A 21451-nucleotide genomic window follows, 5' to 3' on the forward strand; every position below is an offset into this window, starting at 1 on the left:
CCAGTCAGATTTCCACCAGGAACAATCGCTCAGAGATGGTGCTCTCACAGATGCAAGGCTGAAAGACCCGGTCAGCTTCAGCTGGTTGCAGCATGGCCACGATCATGAAAACCAGCCAACCAGAGCAGAAACTCCCCACAGTGTTTGGGTTTCCTCGAAGATCAACCTTTTAATCAACAAGAAATTCAGAAAGAAATTTGTGAAATGGGTTAACCTGATCACACCGAGCCGTTGTTTCTAAAGGCCCACATCAAGAAATTTAATATTTTGATCTATTATAAAATAATGTCGCTAATGTTCAAATATCAACTTCAAATATATATTTTTTTAAAAATGTAAGAAACATATTTAAAACAATAAACTCAAAGCCTTGCTATAAATACCCCCATGAGTACCTGTACACAGCGTTTTAACTGTAACCCAAACCACTGCACTGCATAGACGTGAATCGATGCAGGAGTCCTGGTTATGGTGACCTGTTACATTTTTGTGCTGCACTTGGCTGCACAAACACTGGAAACCTTGGCCCATGTCCACAGAAATCAAAGTTTAACCACAGCATAAATGAAATAATCATCAGTGCATGATAAAGCTCTAAAGAGCCTTTGCAATTGCTATTGTGAAAATACTCCCTACTCAGGAAACTCGAGTACAGTTAACACAGGATAGTGTTTGCATTTCCAATTTAACTCAAAAACAAGCATTCCAGGTTACTGCACATGCTTATTCAAATATACATGAATAGTTTTTGAGCAATTGTGTGTATTTAAAAATAAAGAGATAAAAACACGAGATCCTCGAAGCACGAGATAGTGAGACAGCAAACAGCCTTCATACTGAACTAATCGTATAATGCCCAACACCCCTGGGAGACAGCATAGATATGAGCAATGGTGCCTCGTAAACAAGTACTCCAAAAGTACAGTTAAATTGTACTTGTACTTTTTTTAAGCTGCTTTATTCTTGTTTCTAAGCTGCAGATCATGAATAGGTGCTTAGAGTCATCATGTTTGTAATTCATTGTTCACTTATCTGAGCAAAGCTCCCTTGAATATGTGCAGCGTGTTCAGAACGCTGCTGCGAGGCTTCTGACTGAGTCCTCTAAACCCTCTCATGTCACACTGATGCTGATCCAGCAGCACTGGCTCCACACTGAATTCAGAGTCCGTGTAAAAGATCTGGTTCTGACTTTTAGAGCTCTTCTTGAACAAGCACAAGCTTACATCAGTGAACTTTTATAGTCATATCTCCCCAGCAGGTCCCTCAGGTCTTGTAATCAGAGCTCAAAACTAAAGGGGACACAGTGCCCCCCCACAGACATTACATTTGTTGTGAAGCACTTTGTGACCCTTGTCTTTAAAGGTGCTATATAAATATAATTTTACTCACTTTTTCTTTCGGCCGCTCCTTTCAGGGGTCGCCACAGCGGATTATCCTACTCTGTCACAATAACCGTCACCTCTTCACGTCCTCCTTCATCTTCTCATCTTCTCTGCAGTGCTCCTCTCTTCCTTCTTTCTCGAAGCTCCATCATCAGCATCCTTTGTCCAGTATATCCACTGTCCCTCCTCTGCATTCAGATCATCTCAGCCTTGTTTCTCTAACTTTATCTCCAAACCTGAGCTGTCCCTCTCTTTCTTCTTCCTCATGTTATTGCACTCTGCATTGCATATATTTTATTATTTTTGGAGATTTAAAAACATAAATCTAGTAAATATTACTTTATTATTATGGTTAAAGCTACCCAGTAGTATATAAGTCAATAAAGTAATATCTGGCTGCAATACTAATGAATCAGCAATTGTAATAAGGTTTAGGATTCTGTATAAGAAGTACTTTTACTTGAGATACTTGAACTTTGATACTTGTTTCTAATCTTATTAAAGACTACAGACTCCCTGAAATCTGCACAGCTGCTACACTGATGAGTTTCAAATCCAACAGCAGTACAGGTGTTTGAACTGTGTTTTACTTCCACATTTTTAATGAAACTAAAAGCTGTGAGGCAGTAGAAGCTGCTGCTGGGCTCCATCTTACAAAACTATGAAGTTCCTCAAATTAAAAAACAACTTTGAAAACTTTTCTCTTTAAAAAAAACTGCAGTGATAGTGTATTTGTATCTGGGCTAAATCAAGCAGTCGGGTCCCTGCAAACCACTTGCAGATGAAGAGTTTTTTTCTCAAACGCTCTCCCATCCAGCTGTGAGATCGTATCGATTCAACCCCACCGCAGATCTTTTGATAATCTTTTTATCTTGAGAAAGAAAAAAAAAGATACTCACTCACAGTAAAATCACAGAAACTTTTGGGAACATCAATAATGGATAAATACATGATTTTTTTCTGATCTTGACAAAACTTTCATATCCACAACAACTTAAAAAAAAACTAAGGAGATAAGACGACAGATGGGGAGAATATTCAGATTTGTTTTTGACTCCGTGATTATATTTAATAAGAGGATAAGTTTTCTTCAGAGGGGTGGAACAAAGGAAAAGGAGGAAAAGAGGCAGAGGAGAGGGAGTATTAGAGGGTATGAAGATGAAGAGTTTTGGTCGGCTGCCTCGCCCCAGCAGATCAATGAAAAAAATCAAGGAGACCAAAGAAACTGAACCTCCTGCTGCTCTTGGTAAGTAAGTGGACAGTAGGACTTTTTCCCAAGTATTGGTCTAATAAAATAAAACTAATTGAATTTAAACTTAAAATGTAAATAAAAGAACACTATCAACAGTCAAACATGGTCCCGGTAGTGTGATGTTCTGGGGCTACTTTGCTGCTTCGAGTCCTGGAAACATGAATTCTGCCCTGAAGCTGGATCTCACTTGGGTTATGAAGCAGGACGATGATCCAAAACACACCAGCAGGTCCACCTCAAAAAATTAAAACAAAATGAAGTTTTTGGAGTGGCTAAGTCAAAGCCCAGACATAAACCAACTTGAGAAACAAGTAGCTAGTAGCTTGGGGCTGACAATAATCGTGAGCTTTTAAGAGAAGTGGACTAACTTTGACGTCCAATCAGGAATCTTTCTGATCCTGCTGTGGAAACAAATGCGAAATTTTATCCAAACACTGGCTAACAGGTGGTCTGCTTCATTTATTTATTTTAGGTTTTAAGTCTGTATGGTTGATGAGGAATCTCTTCTTCCTGAGCTGTTTTTCATCCCCTAAATAGACACGCTCCTGATCAATACCATCAATACATTGTGTTCAGTAAGAAACTGATCAGACAGTTGGAGTGAGAAACCAGGGAAGGAGGAGCAAAGAAAGACGCTATGTGATAAATGGTCGGGTTTCTGATGAAGGACTCAAGGTCAAAGGTCAAAGCCACCTGGAGGTTTGATCTATAGCCTGAGAAATGACCAGAGGGAGAAACACACAGACAGGATGTCCATATTTTATACAGAATATTGTGATATCTTAGTCCGTGAGGCTCTAGTTATGCACTATTGCATATAACCTAACCTTGAGTCTTTGTGGTGGTTCTAAATGTCTAAATAATCATTCTAAGTGGTGGTTTCCAAATCTCTTTTTGGGGTCTCAAGTCTCTGTGGTACTTCTGGGTGCCTTTGTGGTGGTTGTATATCTCTGTGTAGCATTTCTAAATGTTTCATAGTGGTTCTAGCTCTCTATGTGGTGTTATTGACCCATGTGAAGAACTACAAGTTCCTAACTTTATAAAATAAAAACATCAAATCAGTGATCCTCCTTTATAATTATTTTCCAGGTTGAATTATTTCAGACAAATAAACAAAACAAAACAGCCAATTCCTCAAAAGCATATAACCATTTACCTTGCAAGTGGTTATTGGACATTTTGCCTAAATCCCTTAAAGAAAGTTTTAAGATTTAATTCGCATTTTCTGCAAAAACACTTATAAGTGTTTTAAGCAACAACAAAGGTAAAAGAGAGAAAGCTCATTTGATTTCAGTTTTTACTGTCTCTCTGTTCATTTTTAATAGTTAAAAGTGAATTATTGAGCACACGCTTAACTTTTACTCAGCAGAACTTCAACTTTAATCATTTTTCACGTTTAAATTATGAACAGACTTCATGTTTTTAGTGTAGATGAGATGAAAAAAAAAAGAGTTTGGAAGTCCAAAAGATGGAAACAGAAACTGTCAGAGATCAGAGGGAGATCGATCTGCTTCTCTGTGATCAGAAACTTGTTAGGCAGGTCTTCCCTGAGCTCATCATGGTGTGTGTATGTCTGTTCACCTCCTCATTAAATTAAATTTGCTTAATGACAGAAAGAGACAAGATGCATAAATATTTCAGTATCTTTAATGCAAAGATGAATGTTAATTTATATATATTACATTAAGTTAAAGGGACTCTGCTTAACCTTAGAAAACCCCACAAGTGGCAGATATGTAGCCTAAGTAAGTTAAAGCTAGCTGACCATATGTGTCGATTACTGTAAAGCAAATATTCTGCATCTTACAGCTATACATTTTCACTTTAAAATCAGTGTTTTTTGCATCCATCCTGTAAAATGCTGCCATCTTGTGGCTACAACTGGTTATTGTCTCTTGAAGCAGGCTTAACTCTGCTTGTGTGTCCCATAAACTAATGGTGGAGCTGCATAAGCTGAGAGGGAAGCAGCTTCCTCTGGTTGTATATTGTGGATAAACCTCTGGGCCCGTATCCCTAAAGATTCTGAGAATCCTCTCAGAGAGCTCCTAACTTAACCTAAAAATTCCTTGCCAGGAGTTTTAGCTTAGAAGTGATTCCAGAACATTTTCAGTGAACTCTGAGCAAGGAATGGATGGGAAATCCTATCTTAGTGAGGAGGTGTGGTTGACCCCGTTGCTAGGTATGAGTCATCATTTCAAAAGCCGTGATTGGTTGATCCTACAAGTTTGATGGAAATGAGCTTTTGGTGATAATGAGCAAAGGATGTACCCTCAAATCAAGAAACATAATTATACACTCTAATCTTATGCTGACTGTAATTGTAAATAATATTTCACATTCAAGAAAATATCTGGAAAATGAACAGTAAGCTGTAGGGGTTATAGCCTAACATTAGAATCTAAAATATGTGAAAACTTAAACTCATTACACCCTGTTCAAATAATGATTTGTGTCTTATTTGCTCATATTAATATCCTAGCTGGCATATTTTGTACTTTCACTCCCATATGGACCCCATTGAAAACAAGATGGCCTATCTCAAGAGGCTGAAGTAGAAATCACAACGTTGCAAGTCCAGTGTGGTCTTAACGAGGGTAACACGGCTCAGCTTTTAGCAATGTCTGTGATTGCTGGCTGGTATATTTATAAAGGCTTGTTAACAAATATCCTACAAACACAGAAAATGGAGGGAAAAAAAGTACTCGCAAGCCGAACTGGACTGAGGAGCAAGGTTTGTTGCTGGCCCAGTTGGTGAACGAACATAAAGGTATGTTACGAGGAAAATTTGGCCCAACTGTCACTAGCCAAGGCAAGAGGCGCGCCTGGGACACAATATCAGGATAGCCCAGCGGATCAAACACCATTCCCATCCGCAGCACCTGCTCCGTCAGCATCCCTGCAGGAGAGCAGATTGCAACTCACAATTGATGTGTTTGAACAAAAAAAAAAAGTCCTTTCCCTTCAGGAGGAGTACTACCGCCTTAAAATTGAACACCTAAAAAATAAACCATTTACAGATTGTGTTCTGTGTCTTGCATTTAACAATTGCAGGTGATGTGCAGTAAAACTGTGGTAGTTCTTAATACCATCACAAGTTCTCAAAAGACATGGGGCTACAGCTTGCCCGAAATGTAAATTTGTGACGTTTGCCCTGTAAGGCAGTCCACTCTGGGCTAGGTTCCCCTGTGGAATGTAAATATCTTCTTCACCACCATCCTCATCGTTGTCTTCATCCTCATCGCCATCCTCCAGAGGTTCTGCAAACCTTGCAAATATTGTGTAATATTGCACAGGCTATGATGACTTTGCTGACTTTTTCAGGCCTCAGCTGCACCCCTCTGTGGAGAACATGAAAGCGCCTCTTAAGCTGGCCTATGCCACGCTCCACCACCGCTCTTGTTGTCTTGTGGGCCCTACAATAGAATACAGAGACCTTTAATTATTTGATGGAAATATTGCACTACTTGGATGCTCTAACATATTGCTTACATTTCATTTCCATGATTTTTGTATTGTTTGGCTTACCTGTTATAGTTTAGTTGGGGCCCTTGGTGTGGCTGGAGGTAAGGTGTAAGGAGCCATGGTTTGCATGGGTAGCCACTGTCCCCTAACAAGTGGCAATTAGCTGGCACATAGCGTCTCTCAAAAAGCTGTCTGATGCCACTCTCGGAGAGCATTCTCGCATCATGTGTGGAGCCTGGCCATTTAGCCACAATGTCCAAAATCTTACAGGCCGCATTGAAGACTATTTGCACATTGATGCTGTGGAAATGCCTCCTGTTAACAAAGACAGCCTCGTCCTCTGATGGCGCAGTTATTCTCACATGTTTTCCATCAATTACACCCACAACGCCAGGGAATCCTGCAATGTCCATAAATGCCCTTTTATGTGTGTGTAAAGTGCGGGCATCCAGCGGGAATGAAACAAATTGTGTCACAATATTAGGTTGTGACAAAGCTGTCAGTGTTTGGGTGATGACTCTGCTGACAGAGGATTGGGACAGACCCAAGTCATCACTGCTGCATTGTTGCATTTTCCCGGTTGCCAAATACCTCAGGGTTGTGATTACTTTCGTCTCTGGTGTAATAGCGTTGTGGCGTCGAGTTGGTGAAGTAATTGCATCTCTAAGGAGATCCACCACAAACATGATTCCTGCACGATCCAATCTGTAGCATCTCAATAATTCCCTGTCATCCAGTGTTTGCAGGACATCTCTCCTGCCTCTTCTGTTGGCCATTTTGTGCAGTTGCTTAGGGGAACTCCTAAGCCACTAAAAGTCCTCTTCCCTGCTCTTAGCAGATCTCGCCTTAGGAGCCCTTTTAAGCGCTAGGAATCTTGAGGAATAGCTTTTATATTAACTGGGATAGTCGTGTCACTTTTAGGGGAAATTCTAAGAAAACGTCATGACTCTGAGAATTTTCTTAGAATTTGGCCGCTAGGAGCCACTTTTTGCACAAAGATTCTTTAGGGATACGGGCCCTGGTCTGTGATGGGAAACTGAAGGAAGGAAATTATGATAGACAAGCTGCTCCTGACTCTACTGTCACAGATCTGAGATCAGTTGCCATTTGTGTGTTTGTTACAGCTAGCATTAGCTCTGTTCCCTTGAGAGGCTGCCAAATACATATATTCTCAAACTGTTAAGTATGCCAAAGAAAACAAAAGATTAAGAGTGTGATTTATTATTTTAATAGATAAATACTCTTACTGAGCACCTTGGGCAACATGGGTGATGCAGAGGAGTTAGGAGTTAGAGGAGTTTGTGCACAAAAGTTAATAATTCCTTTAGTAGATGATGATCAACATGATCCCATTCTTCTTCAATAGTGGTGAGATCTGGGCCCGTATCCCTAAAGATTCTGAGAATCCTCTCAGAGAGCTCCTAACTTAACCTAAAAATTCCTTGCCAGGAGTTTTAGCTTAGAAGTGATTCCAGAACATTTTCAGTGAACTCTGAGCAAGGAATGGATGGAAAATCCTATCTTAGTGAGGAGGTGTGGTTGACCCCGTTGCTAGGTATGAGTCATCATTTCAAAAGCCGTGATTGGTTGATCCTACAAGTTTGATGGAAATGAGCTTTTGGTGATAATGAGCAAAGGATGTACCCTCAAATCAATAAACATATTATATACTCTAATCTTATGCTGACTGTAATTGTAAATAATATTTCACATTCAAGAAAATATCTGGAAAATGAACAGTAAGCTGTAGGGGTTATAGCCATTAGAATCTAAAATATGTGAAAACTTAAACTCATTACACCCTGTTCAAATAATGATTTGTGTCTTATTTGCTCATATTAATATCCTAGCTGGCATATTTTGTACTTTCACTCCCATATGGACCCCGTTGAAAACAAGATGGCCTATCTCAAGAGGCTGTCCTTAATGAAGTAGAAATCACAACGTTACAAGTCCAGTGTGGTCTTAACGAGGGTAACACGGCTCAGCTTTTAGCAATGTCTGTGATTGCAGACCCAAGTCATCACTGCTGCATTGTTGCATTTTCCCGGTTGCCAAATACCTCAGGGTTGTGATTACTTTCGTCTCCGGTGTAATAGCGTTGTGGCGTCGAGTTGGTGAAGTAATTGCATCTCTAAGGAGATCCACCACAAACATGATTCCTGCACGATCCAATCTGTAGCATCTCAATAATTCCCTGTCATCCAGTGTTTGCAGGACATCTCTCCTGCCTCTTCTGTTGGCCATTTTGTGCAGCTGCTTAGGGGAACTCCTAAGCCACTAAAAGTCCTCTTCCCTGCTCTTAGCAGATCTCGCCTTAGGAGCCCTTTTAAGCGTTAGGAATCTTGAGGAATAGCTTTTATATTAACTGGGATTGTCGTGTCACTTTTAGGGGAAATTCTAAGAAAACGTCATGACTCTGAGAATTTTCTTAGAATTTGGCCGCTAGGAGCCACTTTTTGCACAAAGATTCTTTAGGGATACGGGCCCAGATGCTTAGCTATCACGGTTCATACAAGTCTGAGAGTACTTTTCCACATTTGTAATTCCATCAGGTTTTGATAAAATCCCCAACAACACTGGCTGAAGTGTTGCTCCAAACAATGACTTGCTGCAGGTAGATTTTTTAGGGGTTTTTTGCCATTCCTCTCATCCTTCACTTGTCCAGATTAAGTTTTTGGGTAATAGCTTTTTGAGAATCACCTTAATGGTGCAAAAATACAATTTTATGCTTCTCAAGCTGTTACCATTTGCACAAATTATGTGTTTTACTGACAGGCTGCTAGTAACAAAGTGTCTAAAGGTACAATTGGAAATTGATTATTTGCCAAGTTGTCTGTTAGACACAACATTGGTTTATCCCTCCGGTTGAACAACTTTTTATACTTGAATATGATTCATAGGTCAGTGATAAGTGGCTGGACAAACAACTAAAAACAGACATTTCTCTGAAAATGGTCAAATACAAGGACTCAACTGAAAATGAGTGAAGATGATAGCAATGTCCAAAAGAAAAGCCTCCAGACATTCAGAAAGAGAATTATTGCTGAAGACCACTTTAAAAATTGCTTCTTGAAAGCAAAATATAAAGAAATGAGGCCTACTTCAAGACTTGTACAGTCCTGTATATCTGGTGATTCTGACGGGTTCTGGTGGAAATTTTTGTTAATAATCAAGTTTTTCAAAGGAGCAGATAGAGAGAAATATAAAATATAAAACATAGTAATTTTTAAAGGTGTTTTAATCAGAGGTGTGTGGTAATATGAACAGAAATGCAAGCAAACCTGTAGGCTCCAGTCCCCGACCCTGATAAGTATACGTGAAAGATGGATGACTCCATCATTAAGTCTTTCCCTAATAACATGTCAGGAGCTTTTGGTTAATAAAAGTTGCCATGATCATTTGGAAAGAAAGATCAGAGTGTAGAGAATAAAACAGATGCATCATTTGACCACCACAGTCACATTTTCATCTTTATTGGACATGATGACAACAGTTTTACACAGCAGATTTATAGGATGCACAGTAGAATCAACCTGTTCTGTTACGTCACGTTAAGCTCATACATGCAATACATCACACACTCTTAAACACTCTGTAAACAATAAATACAATCAAACTAAAATGAGTAAGAAACACAGATTTCGTTTAGTGTAGACTGCAAGTAAGAAAGCAGGTGTTCGGCTGTACAAGAAGAAGAAAATATAAGCAGAAAATGGGAGAGTTTCTATATTAAAGTAACAAGACTGCTTCACTTTGTTGTAAACAGCTGGTTAAAGATGAGTTTTACCATCTCCAGTTTGGATATTTCCAGCAAATGTACCTCGTGTGTTTAAAAAAGAAAAATCCCCAGTAGGTTCTAACCATTTTGGTTCACTACCTTCACAGCAGAACCTCTTTTTCTGGCTGGATGACCAGATCTTCCTCACTTGTTATTTACTCCTCAGCTCTTCCTCTCTGCCTCCTTCATTTTTCCTCACCCTTCCTCCCTCGAGAGGCTGCCAAAAACATATTTTTTCAAACTGTTAAGTGTGCTGGAGAAAACGAAAGATTAAGATCTCAAAGCTGTCAGGACCTGGTGGACTGTTTGTGTGTGCGTGTTTTCAAAAAGAAGCCGTCTGACGAAATGCTGGAGGAACTTGTGAAAAGCTTTGACACGCCCGGGTTTACAGGTGTGTATCGGTGTTAGAAGCTTTCTGACTGCACTAATGAAACTGACAGGAGCTGGAGAGAGGAGAATGACGAGGGGAGAAAATAGAAGCAAAGCAAGTTTGAGCATTTTGCAAGAGTCACAAAAATCTAAGCCCAGTACAACTGACAGAAAACACTATAAATATATTTGCATATATTTATATATAGATAGAATTCACTTTCTGAATAAAACTGAGTACTAAAACAGTTAAAAAAAATTTTAAAGTAATAATGTGCAAAAATGTGTCATCAACCACAAAGAACAGAGCTCAAAAACCTGATGGTAAAATTTTGCCGTTGGAAATGTCCTTTGTTGCATCTCTAAGCACCCCTAACATCGATGTAATCATGTACCAACACTGTGGAGTTTGTTTATCCCTCTGCAGAATGTGCAACTTCTGCTAGTTTGCTATTGTTAAATTTCATCATCTTCCTCCTAAGAGGTGATGGTTGTACTTGGCTTGGGGCAAACAAGGTAAATCTAGAATGATAGCAGCATTTTAAATATAAATGTATCTCTGCATCATGTATTTTTAGTGTCATAAGACGACTTTTCCATTTTGGCTCTTTTAACTTATGCTAAACAAATTTGGTCCTTCTTGTTAACCAATAGGAAAAGCACATTTTCCAAAATAAGTGATTTGTGGTTTAAAAAAACAAAACAAAAAAAAAAACTGCTGGCAGAGGCTTGAAAATGGACTGGAAATTGTGAACTGGAAAAGTGGAAATTCGCCACATTAGCCACAATACATACAAAACAGGACAGATGCTCAGATCACTATACAACATGAACAGCCTACATACATTGCACAATGGCTCTGAGGATATGTTGGCTGAATATGGACACATTTATAGTCATAGATATATTTCAAAAGTCAGATGTGAATTGCAAGAAGAGGACGATGACGATTTCACGTGCAACTGCCAAATATACAGTGTTGTCCTCTGCAAAGAAACAATCCAGTGGGAAAAAAGGAGTTTTTTTTTTAACTTTTGTTTTAAATGTATTAACCTCCAGAATTTTTAGCCTTTGAAAAGAGAAACAAAGTCCAGAGAAACTTTGTGGAAGTGATAGGAATGATTTCACTGGAAGAATAAAAAATAATATGAAGAGGTGGAAATAGAAGTATTTCATTAGATATTTTAGACCAAAAAGTGAATATTTTGCTTTATGAAGGTGCTGAAGGCTGAGGATCAGCCAGCTACGAACCAGTTGACATACAAAACGAGGGGTAAACGTTCATGCGACAAGTGAAATTAACAAACACAAGAAATATGATTTTTTTTTCTTAAAAATGACCAAACATTGGGAGCTAAACTGAGCTTTCCCATTAAAAAAAACCCCCATTTACTGGTAACCACTGATGATGTATCTAACTTAATTTAAATTTAAAAGGTGACCAAAATAGCATTAATTTGTCTCCTTTTACATATCTGCCGTAAGAGCAGCTACACCTCCAACCTCCAAAGCTTTAATGGGACTTTCAGGACGAGCAGTCTGAAGTGAGAATGTGTGTTTAACAGTGAAAATACACTTGGGTGCAGACACACACACACAAACACTTCTGTGTGAAGCCAGAGAGGTTTCAAAAGCTTCCAAGGTGTCACAAAAATACTCACATGTGCACACGCACATTTGTGCAGCTTGAAAGGTGAAATGCATGTACTGGTCTTACAGAGGTCGGAGCGTACCTAAGGCCAGAGGTCAAACTAATTCCTTTCACCATTTTCTACCCCCCAAAATACACATTTTAATCAAAGTTTAATCACCAAAGTAAATACCTCCCATACATAGAAAACATTTATTAATCAAGTGATCCAATTACTGGAACTGAAATAAAATTTAAAAAAAAAAAAAATGAAAAAGGAGACTTAAATTAACAGCAAAGGTTTGGAGGGTCTGTGACATCCAGCATCAACGGCAAATAAATAGGAATGGCAAAGTAAATGATTAAAAATACATCAATGCAAATCATGTAAACAAGGCTTCTATCACGGCCTATAAAGATATCACACAGTCACTTTCCTTACAATGATTACTGCAGGAGATAAAATGAGAACATGAATCTGGTCCAAACCTGGGCCTGAGCTGGGCTTTTATCATTCCTTCAGATTTTGACCTCAACTATTAGTTTTGATCATACTTCGAATCTCTTAACTCTAAGACTTGGCCACTAAAATATCATCTGAACTGCAAATACCAAAATTACCACCAAATAAATCCAGAGTGTAGCTTTCTAGAGTCTGCTTCAAAGGAAAAACCTCCTACCAGGCCCAGGTCTGTCAGAAGTAAATACAGCTTGGATTTAGACCATGAAGCGATGCTCCTTGCCATCATGGGCCATCAGGATGACATTGCGGTTGGACGTCCAGATGAGACGGGCAAGCTTCAGGTGGTTCTGGGAGCCTGGGGAGGCCGGCTGGACCGGAGGAACCTGGTACGTCTTGATGCAGCGAAGCTGAGGAGCAGAGTTCAGCATTCCGATGCTGCCCAGCAGACTGGTGTTCATCTGAGGAGGACCAACAACACATGAAGCCACACATTCACCTTATCTATCAATCAAAGCCTTTTAACATTTGCCAGGTGTTCATAGGTGACCAATTTAGGGTTAAGTTTCATTTTTAGCAATGTGCTAAACAAGCAGAGTTTTATAAACTAGAAGCTAGAAGATGCTTTCAATTCAAGTTTCTTGGATAAAGTAAAGTTGGTGGACTAAAACAGGGAGAATCACTATGATACTTGCACTTCCCAAACACTAAACAGGTCACTAGCAACCTGGAGGATTTTAACCAGTTTATTGCTCAGCCAGCCTGGGAGGTTTGAAGTTTGGCTGTATGGATGTTTTTTCAGTATTGGAGCAGGTCAGGTATGTTAAATTAATTTTAGTTCCTGGGGAACATACATACCACCACAAGTTGATCTCAGATGGGCCAAATCAGTAAAACCAATGGGTAGTAAGCTATCTTTGTTTTTAACGTAAGTGCAAATGCAGCTATTGGTGAGATGGAATCATTAATGACTTTTCTGAATAACAACTTTTGCAGTTTGCAAAGCCATCCACAGTAGACTGGATTGGTCCACCTTCATCCATGGGTACTCTTTTAAAAGAGATTTTTGATCTCACAGTTTCATTTCTGGAAAATGAAAACCCACTTTATAACTATTTCTGTGAGCCTTTTTTGTCATAGTCTTGGTTTTCTGCGTATTATTCAAGTATCACTTTCTGGTTAAATACAATTTAAAGAACGATTTTATGGAGCAGCAGGTAACTGATAAAACATAAGGCAGGAAGAGCTGGGCTAGCTGGTCAGTATTGCCTGAATTTTCAAAATAAAAGCAAGGGAATGGTGTCATTCTCAGACAGCCATTAATAAACCTGAACGTCCCACTCATGCGCTCTCATGTGAAGTCTGTGTAGGAAACACTGCCTTCTCTTTCTACTGAGAGCTGATATCTCCTCCCTCATTTTGACAAAAATTAGTTATTGAACATCCGATGATCATCAGTTTCTGCTGAACCCTGTGAAGACGTCTCAGAGGGAAAACCTGGAGTTTAACCCCAGAGTGTGTCTATGTAGGAAATACACAGCGAGTGGAAACCAAGACTACACTGCCTCACACACATACACACACACACACACACACGCCCCGACAGAGCGTCTGCCAGCTCATTACCACAGCAGCCGTCTTGCCGGCGCGCTTACAGTGGTTTATGCTTACAGTAATGCCATTAACGTGTGTGTGTGTGTGTGTGTGTGTGTGTGTGTGTGTGTGTGTGTGTGTGTGTGTGTGTGTGTGTGGAGACATCTGTGTCAGAGGTCGTAAAGACCTTTCACTCAAAATAACGGTTCCTGGAAGAAGATAAGAGGAGCCTGATCGGTTATCTGAGTTTGTTATAGTTTATTTAGATGCTTTATGTGTTAAGACTTTTATTTTCAAGTTAATTTTTTAGTTTGTGTAGATACAGTGGAATTAAAAGTAAACATGTAAATGAAAATATCTAAATTCAGTTTTTTATGTTTTTAACCCACTGTACAGAACAGTCATGACTGAAAGCAGCCAACTGGACAGTATTTTTTAATTTGTTCAAATCCACCACTGGTTTGTCTGAAAAGAAGTGAAATCTGAAGCTGTTTGCATGCTGATAAACTGATAGCTCTTTACACTTGGCAGATTTCATGTAAACTTTAAGATACCTGCAGGGAGGAGTCTAAAGGAGGGCTCAGCATTTATTCCACTGTATATATACTAAAGAAATCCTTAGCTATTGTTTTCCCCCCCGATTTATAATATAAATATTAATTTAGAAATAAGTTATTCTCTTGTCTCATAGAATAAACTTTTTTAAAAGCAAAAAGCTGCACAAAGGGTCAGTCTAATTTCTTGCACTGCATAAACCACATCCTTTCTTTTATCTATTTTATCTAATCTATTTCTTTAGTTTTGTGTAACTTTTTTTGCTTGAATAAAAAGACAAGGGTGGAAATGTGCAAAAAAGGTTGCCCTTCACATAAAGCTTTAAATCTGCTTTAAATATACTGGAAGTTCATATCAAACCACAAACCCAAGTCCATGTTTATTACATCAGAAACAAACTCACCTTTGTAAATCTGACTCTATACAGTCTTACCACAAAATAGTTAACGACTTCAGAAGGATTGCATTAAGATAGTTTTTATGTGTCTGTATGGGTGAGTCTTACCTGCCAGAAGGAGATATGGCTGTCAGCGCTGGAGTAGGTTGCCAGATAACGGCCATCAGGGGCGAATGATACCGCTGTGATTGGACCTTTGTGACCGTGAATGTTCTACAGAGGAACAATATGGGATAAAACAAACTCATTAAAAACAAATGAAGAATAAAATAAAGTGAATAAAAAACATGCCGTAGATGGAAAACAAAACAGAGCATCAATGCTCGTTTCTCTTTTTACTAGTAACTGTTAAATGAAAAACTTATGCAAACTTCATTTAAAACTCCAGGAGTCATAAACTGTGTGTTGATGGTGTCAACATGCAGAAATCAGCCTGTTAAAATATTTACTCTTTAACATTTACCACAAGTACTTTACTCAGAAGACAAATGAGGTGGTCTAATTCAAACTGTGCTATGGAATTAATTTTCCACCAACTGGTTAAACATTTAAAACAAAAATAAATTAGGGGAAAGTGTAAAGTAAATAAACACAAGAAAACGTAAATGTAAATTCAGAAGAAAATAAAATTATTCAATCTTTGTGATGTTTTATGAATTAATATCTAAGAAAAACAAACCACTCAAATCAATTAGACATCCGAATCAACCAATACATCTGGTAACCAACCAAAACAGAAACAGGTAGGCAATCAACTAACCACCCAGGAGGGCAACCAGCCAGGCATACAACCAGCCAACCAGGTGGATAACTAAACTAAGCCAATAATTCTTGAATTCAATAAAACAAATAGGAAGGCAACCAAACCAGGAACCAGGCAATCAAACAGGGAAGCAACGAAACAACCAGTCAACCAGGCAGCCATGCAACCAAACAACAAGGTGGATAACCAGTCAACCAGCTAGCCAGGTGCGTAAGCAACCACCCAAACAAGAAGGCAGGCATGTAGCTAAACAGCCAATCAATTAGGCAGGCAACCTATCAACCAAACAGGTAAAGAAAGACCTCTTTTATTACTTATTTATTAATATGTTTGTGGTTTTGATTCCCCACATTTGTCTGCTTTACACTTTAAATAGCCATCTATAAAAAGCACAGTTCTGACATGTCCAACCCTCTTCTGACGAGAGCTTGTTGCTCTGTTTGTTGCTGTGATGATGGGAAGCCATTTTTATTGAGGGTTTTATAACACTGACAACAGACCAGAACAAAATACCACTTTACAGTATCACTTTACAGTTTTATCAGCCAACAGCACATCACTCACTATCATCACTTAAAGCCGCTAAAATGAGAGCATGCCCCGATTTCCCAGACAGTTCCTCTTTCTGATGGCTGGAGGTTCAGTTCAATAAACTCTGCTCTGTGATGAAGCCTGAATGAAAAACAAATTTTGGCCCTTGTTGAAATTTCATTGAGGCATTTTAGAAAAACTCTGCATCGACAGCACGTGTTCGCTTTGGCAGAGATAATTCCATCAGATGGGTGGCAGCTTCTGGTCCGACAGATGCTGCCATTCGCCTCCAGAACTCTGGGGACAAAATATACCGCTGCGTGTAACACAATAAACTGTCCCACCAGATGCAGGGTGTGTAACGCAATAAAAGAAATCACCCCCCCCCCCACCCCCCACCCCCACCCGCTTGCCTTTTCTTGCGACTGGGATTACAAACTCTCACCTCCAGATGAGATTAAGACGCGTCGCCTCAGGCACCCAGACTCTGAAATAATAACCAGTGTGTGGCGATTAAAGCTTAAAAAAAAATAATAACACAATGAAATGAAAATCTCATCTTTCTAATTCGTTCTCTCCCTCCTTTTTTCCCCCCTTTAAAGGGCAAACCCTATTAGATTCCAGCAGTGTTGTCTGGGAAAAAAGCAGAATTATTTTTATTTCCTTCATCCCTCTCTTCCCCCCATTCAGTGTCTGTCTTCATCTCTACTTTTCCCCTCCATTTTTCTATCTCTTAGGAGAGATCCCAAATCTCATTTCCTGTCACTACTCACCTTAAAGGGAAAATGATCAAAAACAGAGTAAATGCGGTTTGTCTGCAAACAATCATCAGCCCTAAATAAAGGATACTGAAGCCACTGAGAGGGAAATATGACAACTACATCCAGTTGCTCTAAGTCAAAATGCCCACAGTCATGTTAATCCAAAACCAATAAGTAAACTGTCTTCAAAGTGCTTTTCGAGACCAAGAAGAGTCACAACCTGCTTTTACAAAGGTAAATAAACCAAAACAGCCAAATGCCCAGGAAAACACAAAACACAGACACTACCGCAATTGCTTGTCTCAGCAGATTTATTTTAAACTGGGGGTTTAAAATGAATCTGTTCAGACAAGGATGAGGTCAAAGAACAGGACAACCATGGAGTCAAGGTTGTGAAAAGATAGTGGTAAGATGTCCATAGTTTTGGAAGTTTTGGGGTCTGGAAGACCCAATCATCTTTAGTTTTCAGCGGAATCACAAAAAAGCCCCTGTCTGAGAACCTGACCACATGAATGGATTATTTCCATAGTGCAGGTTGGGGGCCTCACCCGGTGAGGGCATAAAAGACCGAACCAAGATTTTAAAATGGCATTACAATGTAAAGTGACTTGAGGTGACTGCTGTTGTGATTTGGTGCTATATAAATAAAAATGACATTGATTTGAAATTTTAAAACAACTTATCCAATTCGTGAGATTTAAAAGAGACGTAGTGTCATCAGCATAGAAGTGATACATGACTGTAAAACTGCTAATATATATATATATATATATATATATATATATATATACATATACATATATATATATATATACATATATATATATATATATATATACATATACATATATATATATATATACATATATATATATATATATATACATATATATACATATATATATATATATATATATATATATATATATATATATATATATATATATATATCAGATGATGTGAAAGCATCTATCGTTTCATATTACGCACATTTGTTTCGTGGTGTTGCAAAATAAACTGTTAATGGCAATATTTTCATCATTTTGATGGTCACTGTAGTGATTATATTAATTTCTTAAAGTTCTCTCTTTCTCTTATGTTTAAATAACCACACTACAGACGGACTACCGACTGTTTTTATGCGTTGTCGTTAGCAACAACGACGATAAATCCAGCGTGCGGCTCCACGTCCGCTTGTTTATTTTCCACATAAACCTTTTACTATAAAGCTAAAGATCCTGTTAAGGTTTTTCAAAATAAACTGAAATGATAACAAAATACATTATTCTCAAATATCAAATTTCAGAATATGCATCAAACAAATTACCTCAAATAAAAACATGAACTATAAATGGTGCTTACAGTCACCACGTGGATGCAGGCACAGAGAATACCAGCATGGCCAGTGAAGATGAGTCGAGATGATTGCCTGAGATTCACAGAATGTACAGAAAATGTAAAAGTTTCGTGATATATATTGTTGTCGGGATGATAAATGTCTTATATCGGGATATGAGATTTTGATCATATCGCACAGCCCTAGCTGATAATGTGAGGTAATGGGAGAACACACAATGAAAACAAGAGAAGACAACCTGGGAATGTAGTAGAATGGTAAAATGCTCCAAAATATCTAATTCAGTGATTCAAATTTGCAGATGTAAAGTCTAGCAGACAAATTCTACCCCTCGTGCAGTTTTTTGTTAATTTCTGCTGTAAAGTTGGACATTTCAAAATTAAAGTCTGGAGCTTCAGGTGGGCATTAGAGGAACTGGAGTTTTGGGCTCTTCTCCATTGGCTTCATCAGTCAACTACACAGTCTCCCAGCTCTTGTGCTTAGAAAACAGAACAAATTTAGGTTTAGACACACATGAGAGCTAGTTACTTATATTCAGGTGTTTTTCTTGTTTTGTTTTTTTTAGACAATTTTTGAGTTCCTGACAATAAACAGAGGATTCTGACATTGCTATGTGGGGACAGTTTCATTTGATGTGCAGCTGCCATTTTGTTCAGATGCCCTCTAAAAGTCAGAAATTGAGGAGGTATCTTTGTTTTTCCTCACTGTGGATGCATGAACTAGCTCCTCTGCCTGACATCCTTCCTTCTTGCTCATAGCAGCGATCATCACGCTTTGGTTCACAGTCACTGTTAGTTTTAATCACTTCATTTAAATATTATTTTGTCTTCCTCAGATCCTCATGCAGAGAAGGTGAAATAAAAAATAATGTAGAAAACAAATTGGATAACATGGATTAAACATTGATGCTTCCATATATATTATGATCTGTGTGTGTGTGTGTGTGTGTGTGTGTGTGTGTGTGTGTGTGTGTGTGTGTGTGTGTGTGTGTGTGTGTGTGTGTGTGTGTCACAGTGGACTGCCTACCAAATCAATCAACCTATCAGAGCGCAGTGAAGCACACTGAAACCATTTACAGCACTCTGTACTCCAATACACCTGACGCCTGGGGCTCCGCTCTGTGTGTGTATGTGCGCGTGTGCATCACATGGGTGCTTCACCCCATTTTATTATTCCATCTTCTCTGACGAAGACTGACAGCTTGTAAATCCCGCCCCCTTGCTGAACAACTATTACGTTAACCAATAGGAGAGGGTTCTTTGGGGGGTTTTGGACGGGCAGTACCCCGTATGTTATCATCAGATGGGAATTATAATAGTGAGAAGTTGTTATGTGTGGACAAAAAACTCAACACAAAAAAACAACCCAGGACCAAGACAGCTACAGGAATAAAACCAACTTCCTCCTGTCAACAATAAGTACAGCTAGAAAAACAAGGGTGAGTGTGACTGGTGGACTAGAAGCTGTTACTGCTCTCGCTAGTTGACACCAGAAATTAGAATCTTTCAAATTTTTAACTAAACTTGAACATCGTAACAATTTAAAGGTAGAAACAGTACTTTGAATTATAAGAGGAGTGGCTGTTTATTGGCTGTGGGATTAAACTGACATCTAACTGAGGCTTCTACCCAATTCATCGTCCATTTAAAATGCAATATGGTTATCAAAGAACTAGATTAATACTTTCAAATAGCACTTAAATACACAGACACTATTTATATGACCAGAGTACGTCTTCTTACTTTTAGACTCATTTTTCCCCTCATTTATAACTTTAGCATTTAGTTTCCAGGAACATCTGCAGTTAAAAACATATTCCTCATAGAGTGTTTTACACAGCAAATAGCAGCTGAACGTGGTGTAGGTATCACAGTAGCCCAATTACCACCAGAATAGGGACACAGTTTACATTAATTCATCATGTCATGCATTGCGGGAGACGATTCTTCAGGTTAATTTTGGCTACGCTGCCACCTTCAGCTGCAGGTTTCAGCTGTTAGAGAGAAACAGATGCAAAAAGAGGTACGAAATCACTCAGATTGTTTCTTTGTGTTCAATTAGTAGACTGAGTAGAGTCTGTTAAAGAAGCAAGCAGCTGGAGACACACACACACACACGCTGCTGACAAAGGGCTGTTCACGGAGGCTGATCAAAGCCGTGGCAGATGGTCATGCGGGGACTAGCTAGCTACGGTTGGACACACACACACACCCGCTTGCACACACACACACACATGCAAAGATTGATTATGAACAAAAACTGCCTCTCATCTCCTTCTACTCTCCGTCTTTGCTTTTCTTCTGGTCCCCATTTTTCGCCTCCTCCACTATTTCAAAGAGGTCGTCTCTCCTTTCTCTCCTCCTTCTCACTTTGTTTTAAATACACTAAAACAAGTCAAACAATTTAGCTCCTCTGAAATTCTTGGAAATCGAGATGTTCCCATTTTTCCAAGGAGATGCCGTTTATTCAGAAGTCTCTAAAGAGATCTGACAACTTTCTGCTGCTGCGTTTAATTTTTAAAATTAAAAAAAAAATAAAAATTTAGCCCCATGGAGGACAAAGCTGGCCCCTATTGTGATGATTATTTTAAGTTGTCATGAACACAAACTGACAGCTGACATTCTTAGAGGTGATGCAACACACCGTTTCCGAATTCCCCTTTTGAGTACACAGCAATTTACTTGTGTAACTTGGAACAGCCCCCCTGCAACCCTGATAAGGATAAGAGGAAGAGAATGGATGGATGGACATTGGCAAGCTGACTATTATGAGTGCATGATTTTCTAAACTGAGTCTGGTGAAACAATCTAAAGTGTAGTTCAGAAAACTTCGGTTTTGTATTATTCTGCAGTCAAAGAGTTGCAACAAAAAATATTTTTCCTCAGAAGTGAAAGAGGTTTTCTCTGCTCGGTGATGTAAGTGACACGCTGCACTGCAAATTAAATGATTTTTTTCCTCAAAAAAATCATTGTTGTACTTGCATCTGAACAAACCACATGACTTCTGGAACAATGTCCCTTAGACAGACGAAACCAAAATGAGGTTGAAGAAGAGGGGCGATCGTGGCAGTTCGTCTTGTAATCGGAAGGTTGCCAGTTCGAGCCCCGGCTCCAACAGTCTCGGTCGTTGTGTCCTTGGGCAAGACACTTCAGCCGTTG

General features: G+C 38.9%; 1 protein-coding gene across 2 annotated transcripts in view; it reads right to left on the bottom strand.

Moving 5' to 3' along the window:
- Nucleotides 1-9556: 9556 nt before the first annotated feature.
- Nucleotides 9557-21451, bottom strand: part of wdr7 (WD repeat domain 7) — a 100838-nt gene continuing 88943 nt past the window's right edge. For both annotated transcript variants that reach the window (XM_080874157.1, XM_080874156.1), the window contains exons 29-30: nt 14990-15094; nt 9557-12797 (exon numbers count right to left, since the gene is read on the bottom strand). In XM_080874157.1, coding sequence (XP_080730283.1) covers nt 12594-12797; nt 14990-15094 — 309 coding nt within the window. In that variant the 3' untranslated portion in view covers nt 9557-12593. The remainder of the gene's footprint in view (nt 12798-14989; nt 15095-21451) is intronic.

The sequence above is a fragment of the Rhamphochromis sp. 'chilingali' genome (assembly GCF_963969265.1).
Source record: "Rhamphochromis sp. 'chilingali' genome assembly, chromosome: 2".
Lineage (NCBI taxonomy): Eukaryota > Metazoa > Chordata > Actinopteri > Cichliformes > Cichlidae > Rhamphochromis > Rhamphochromis sp. 'chilingali'.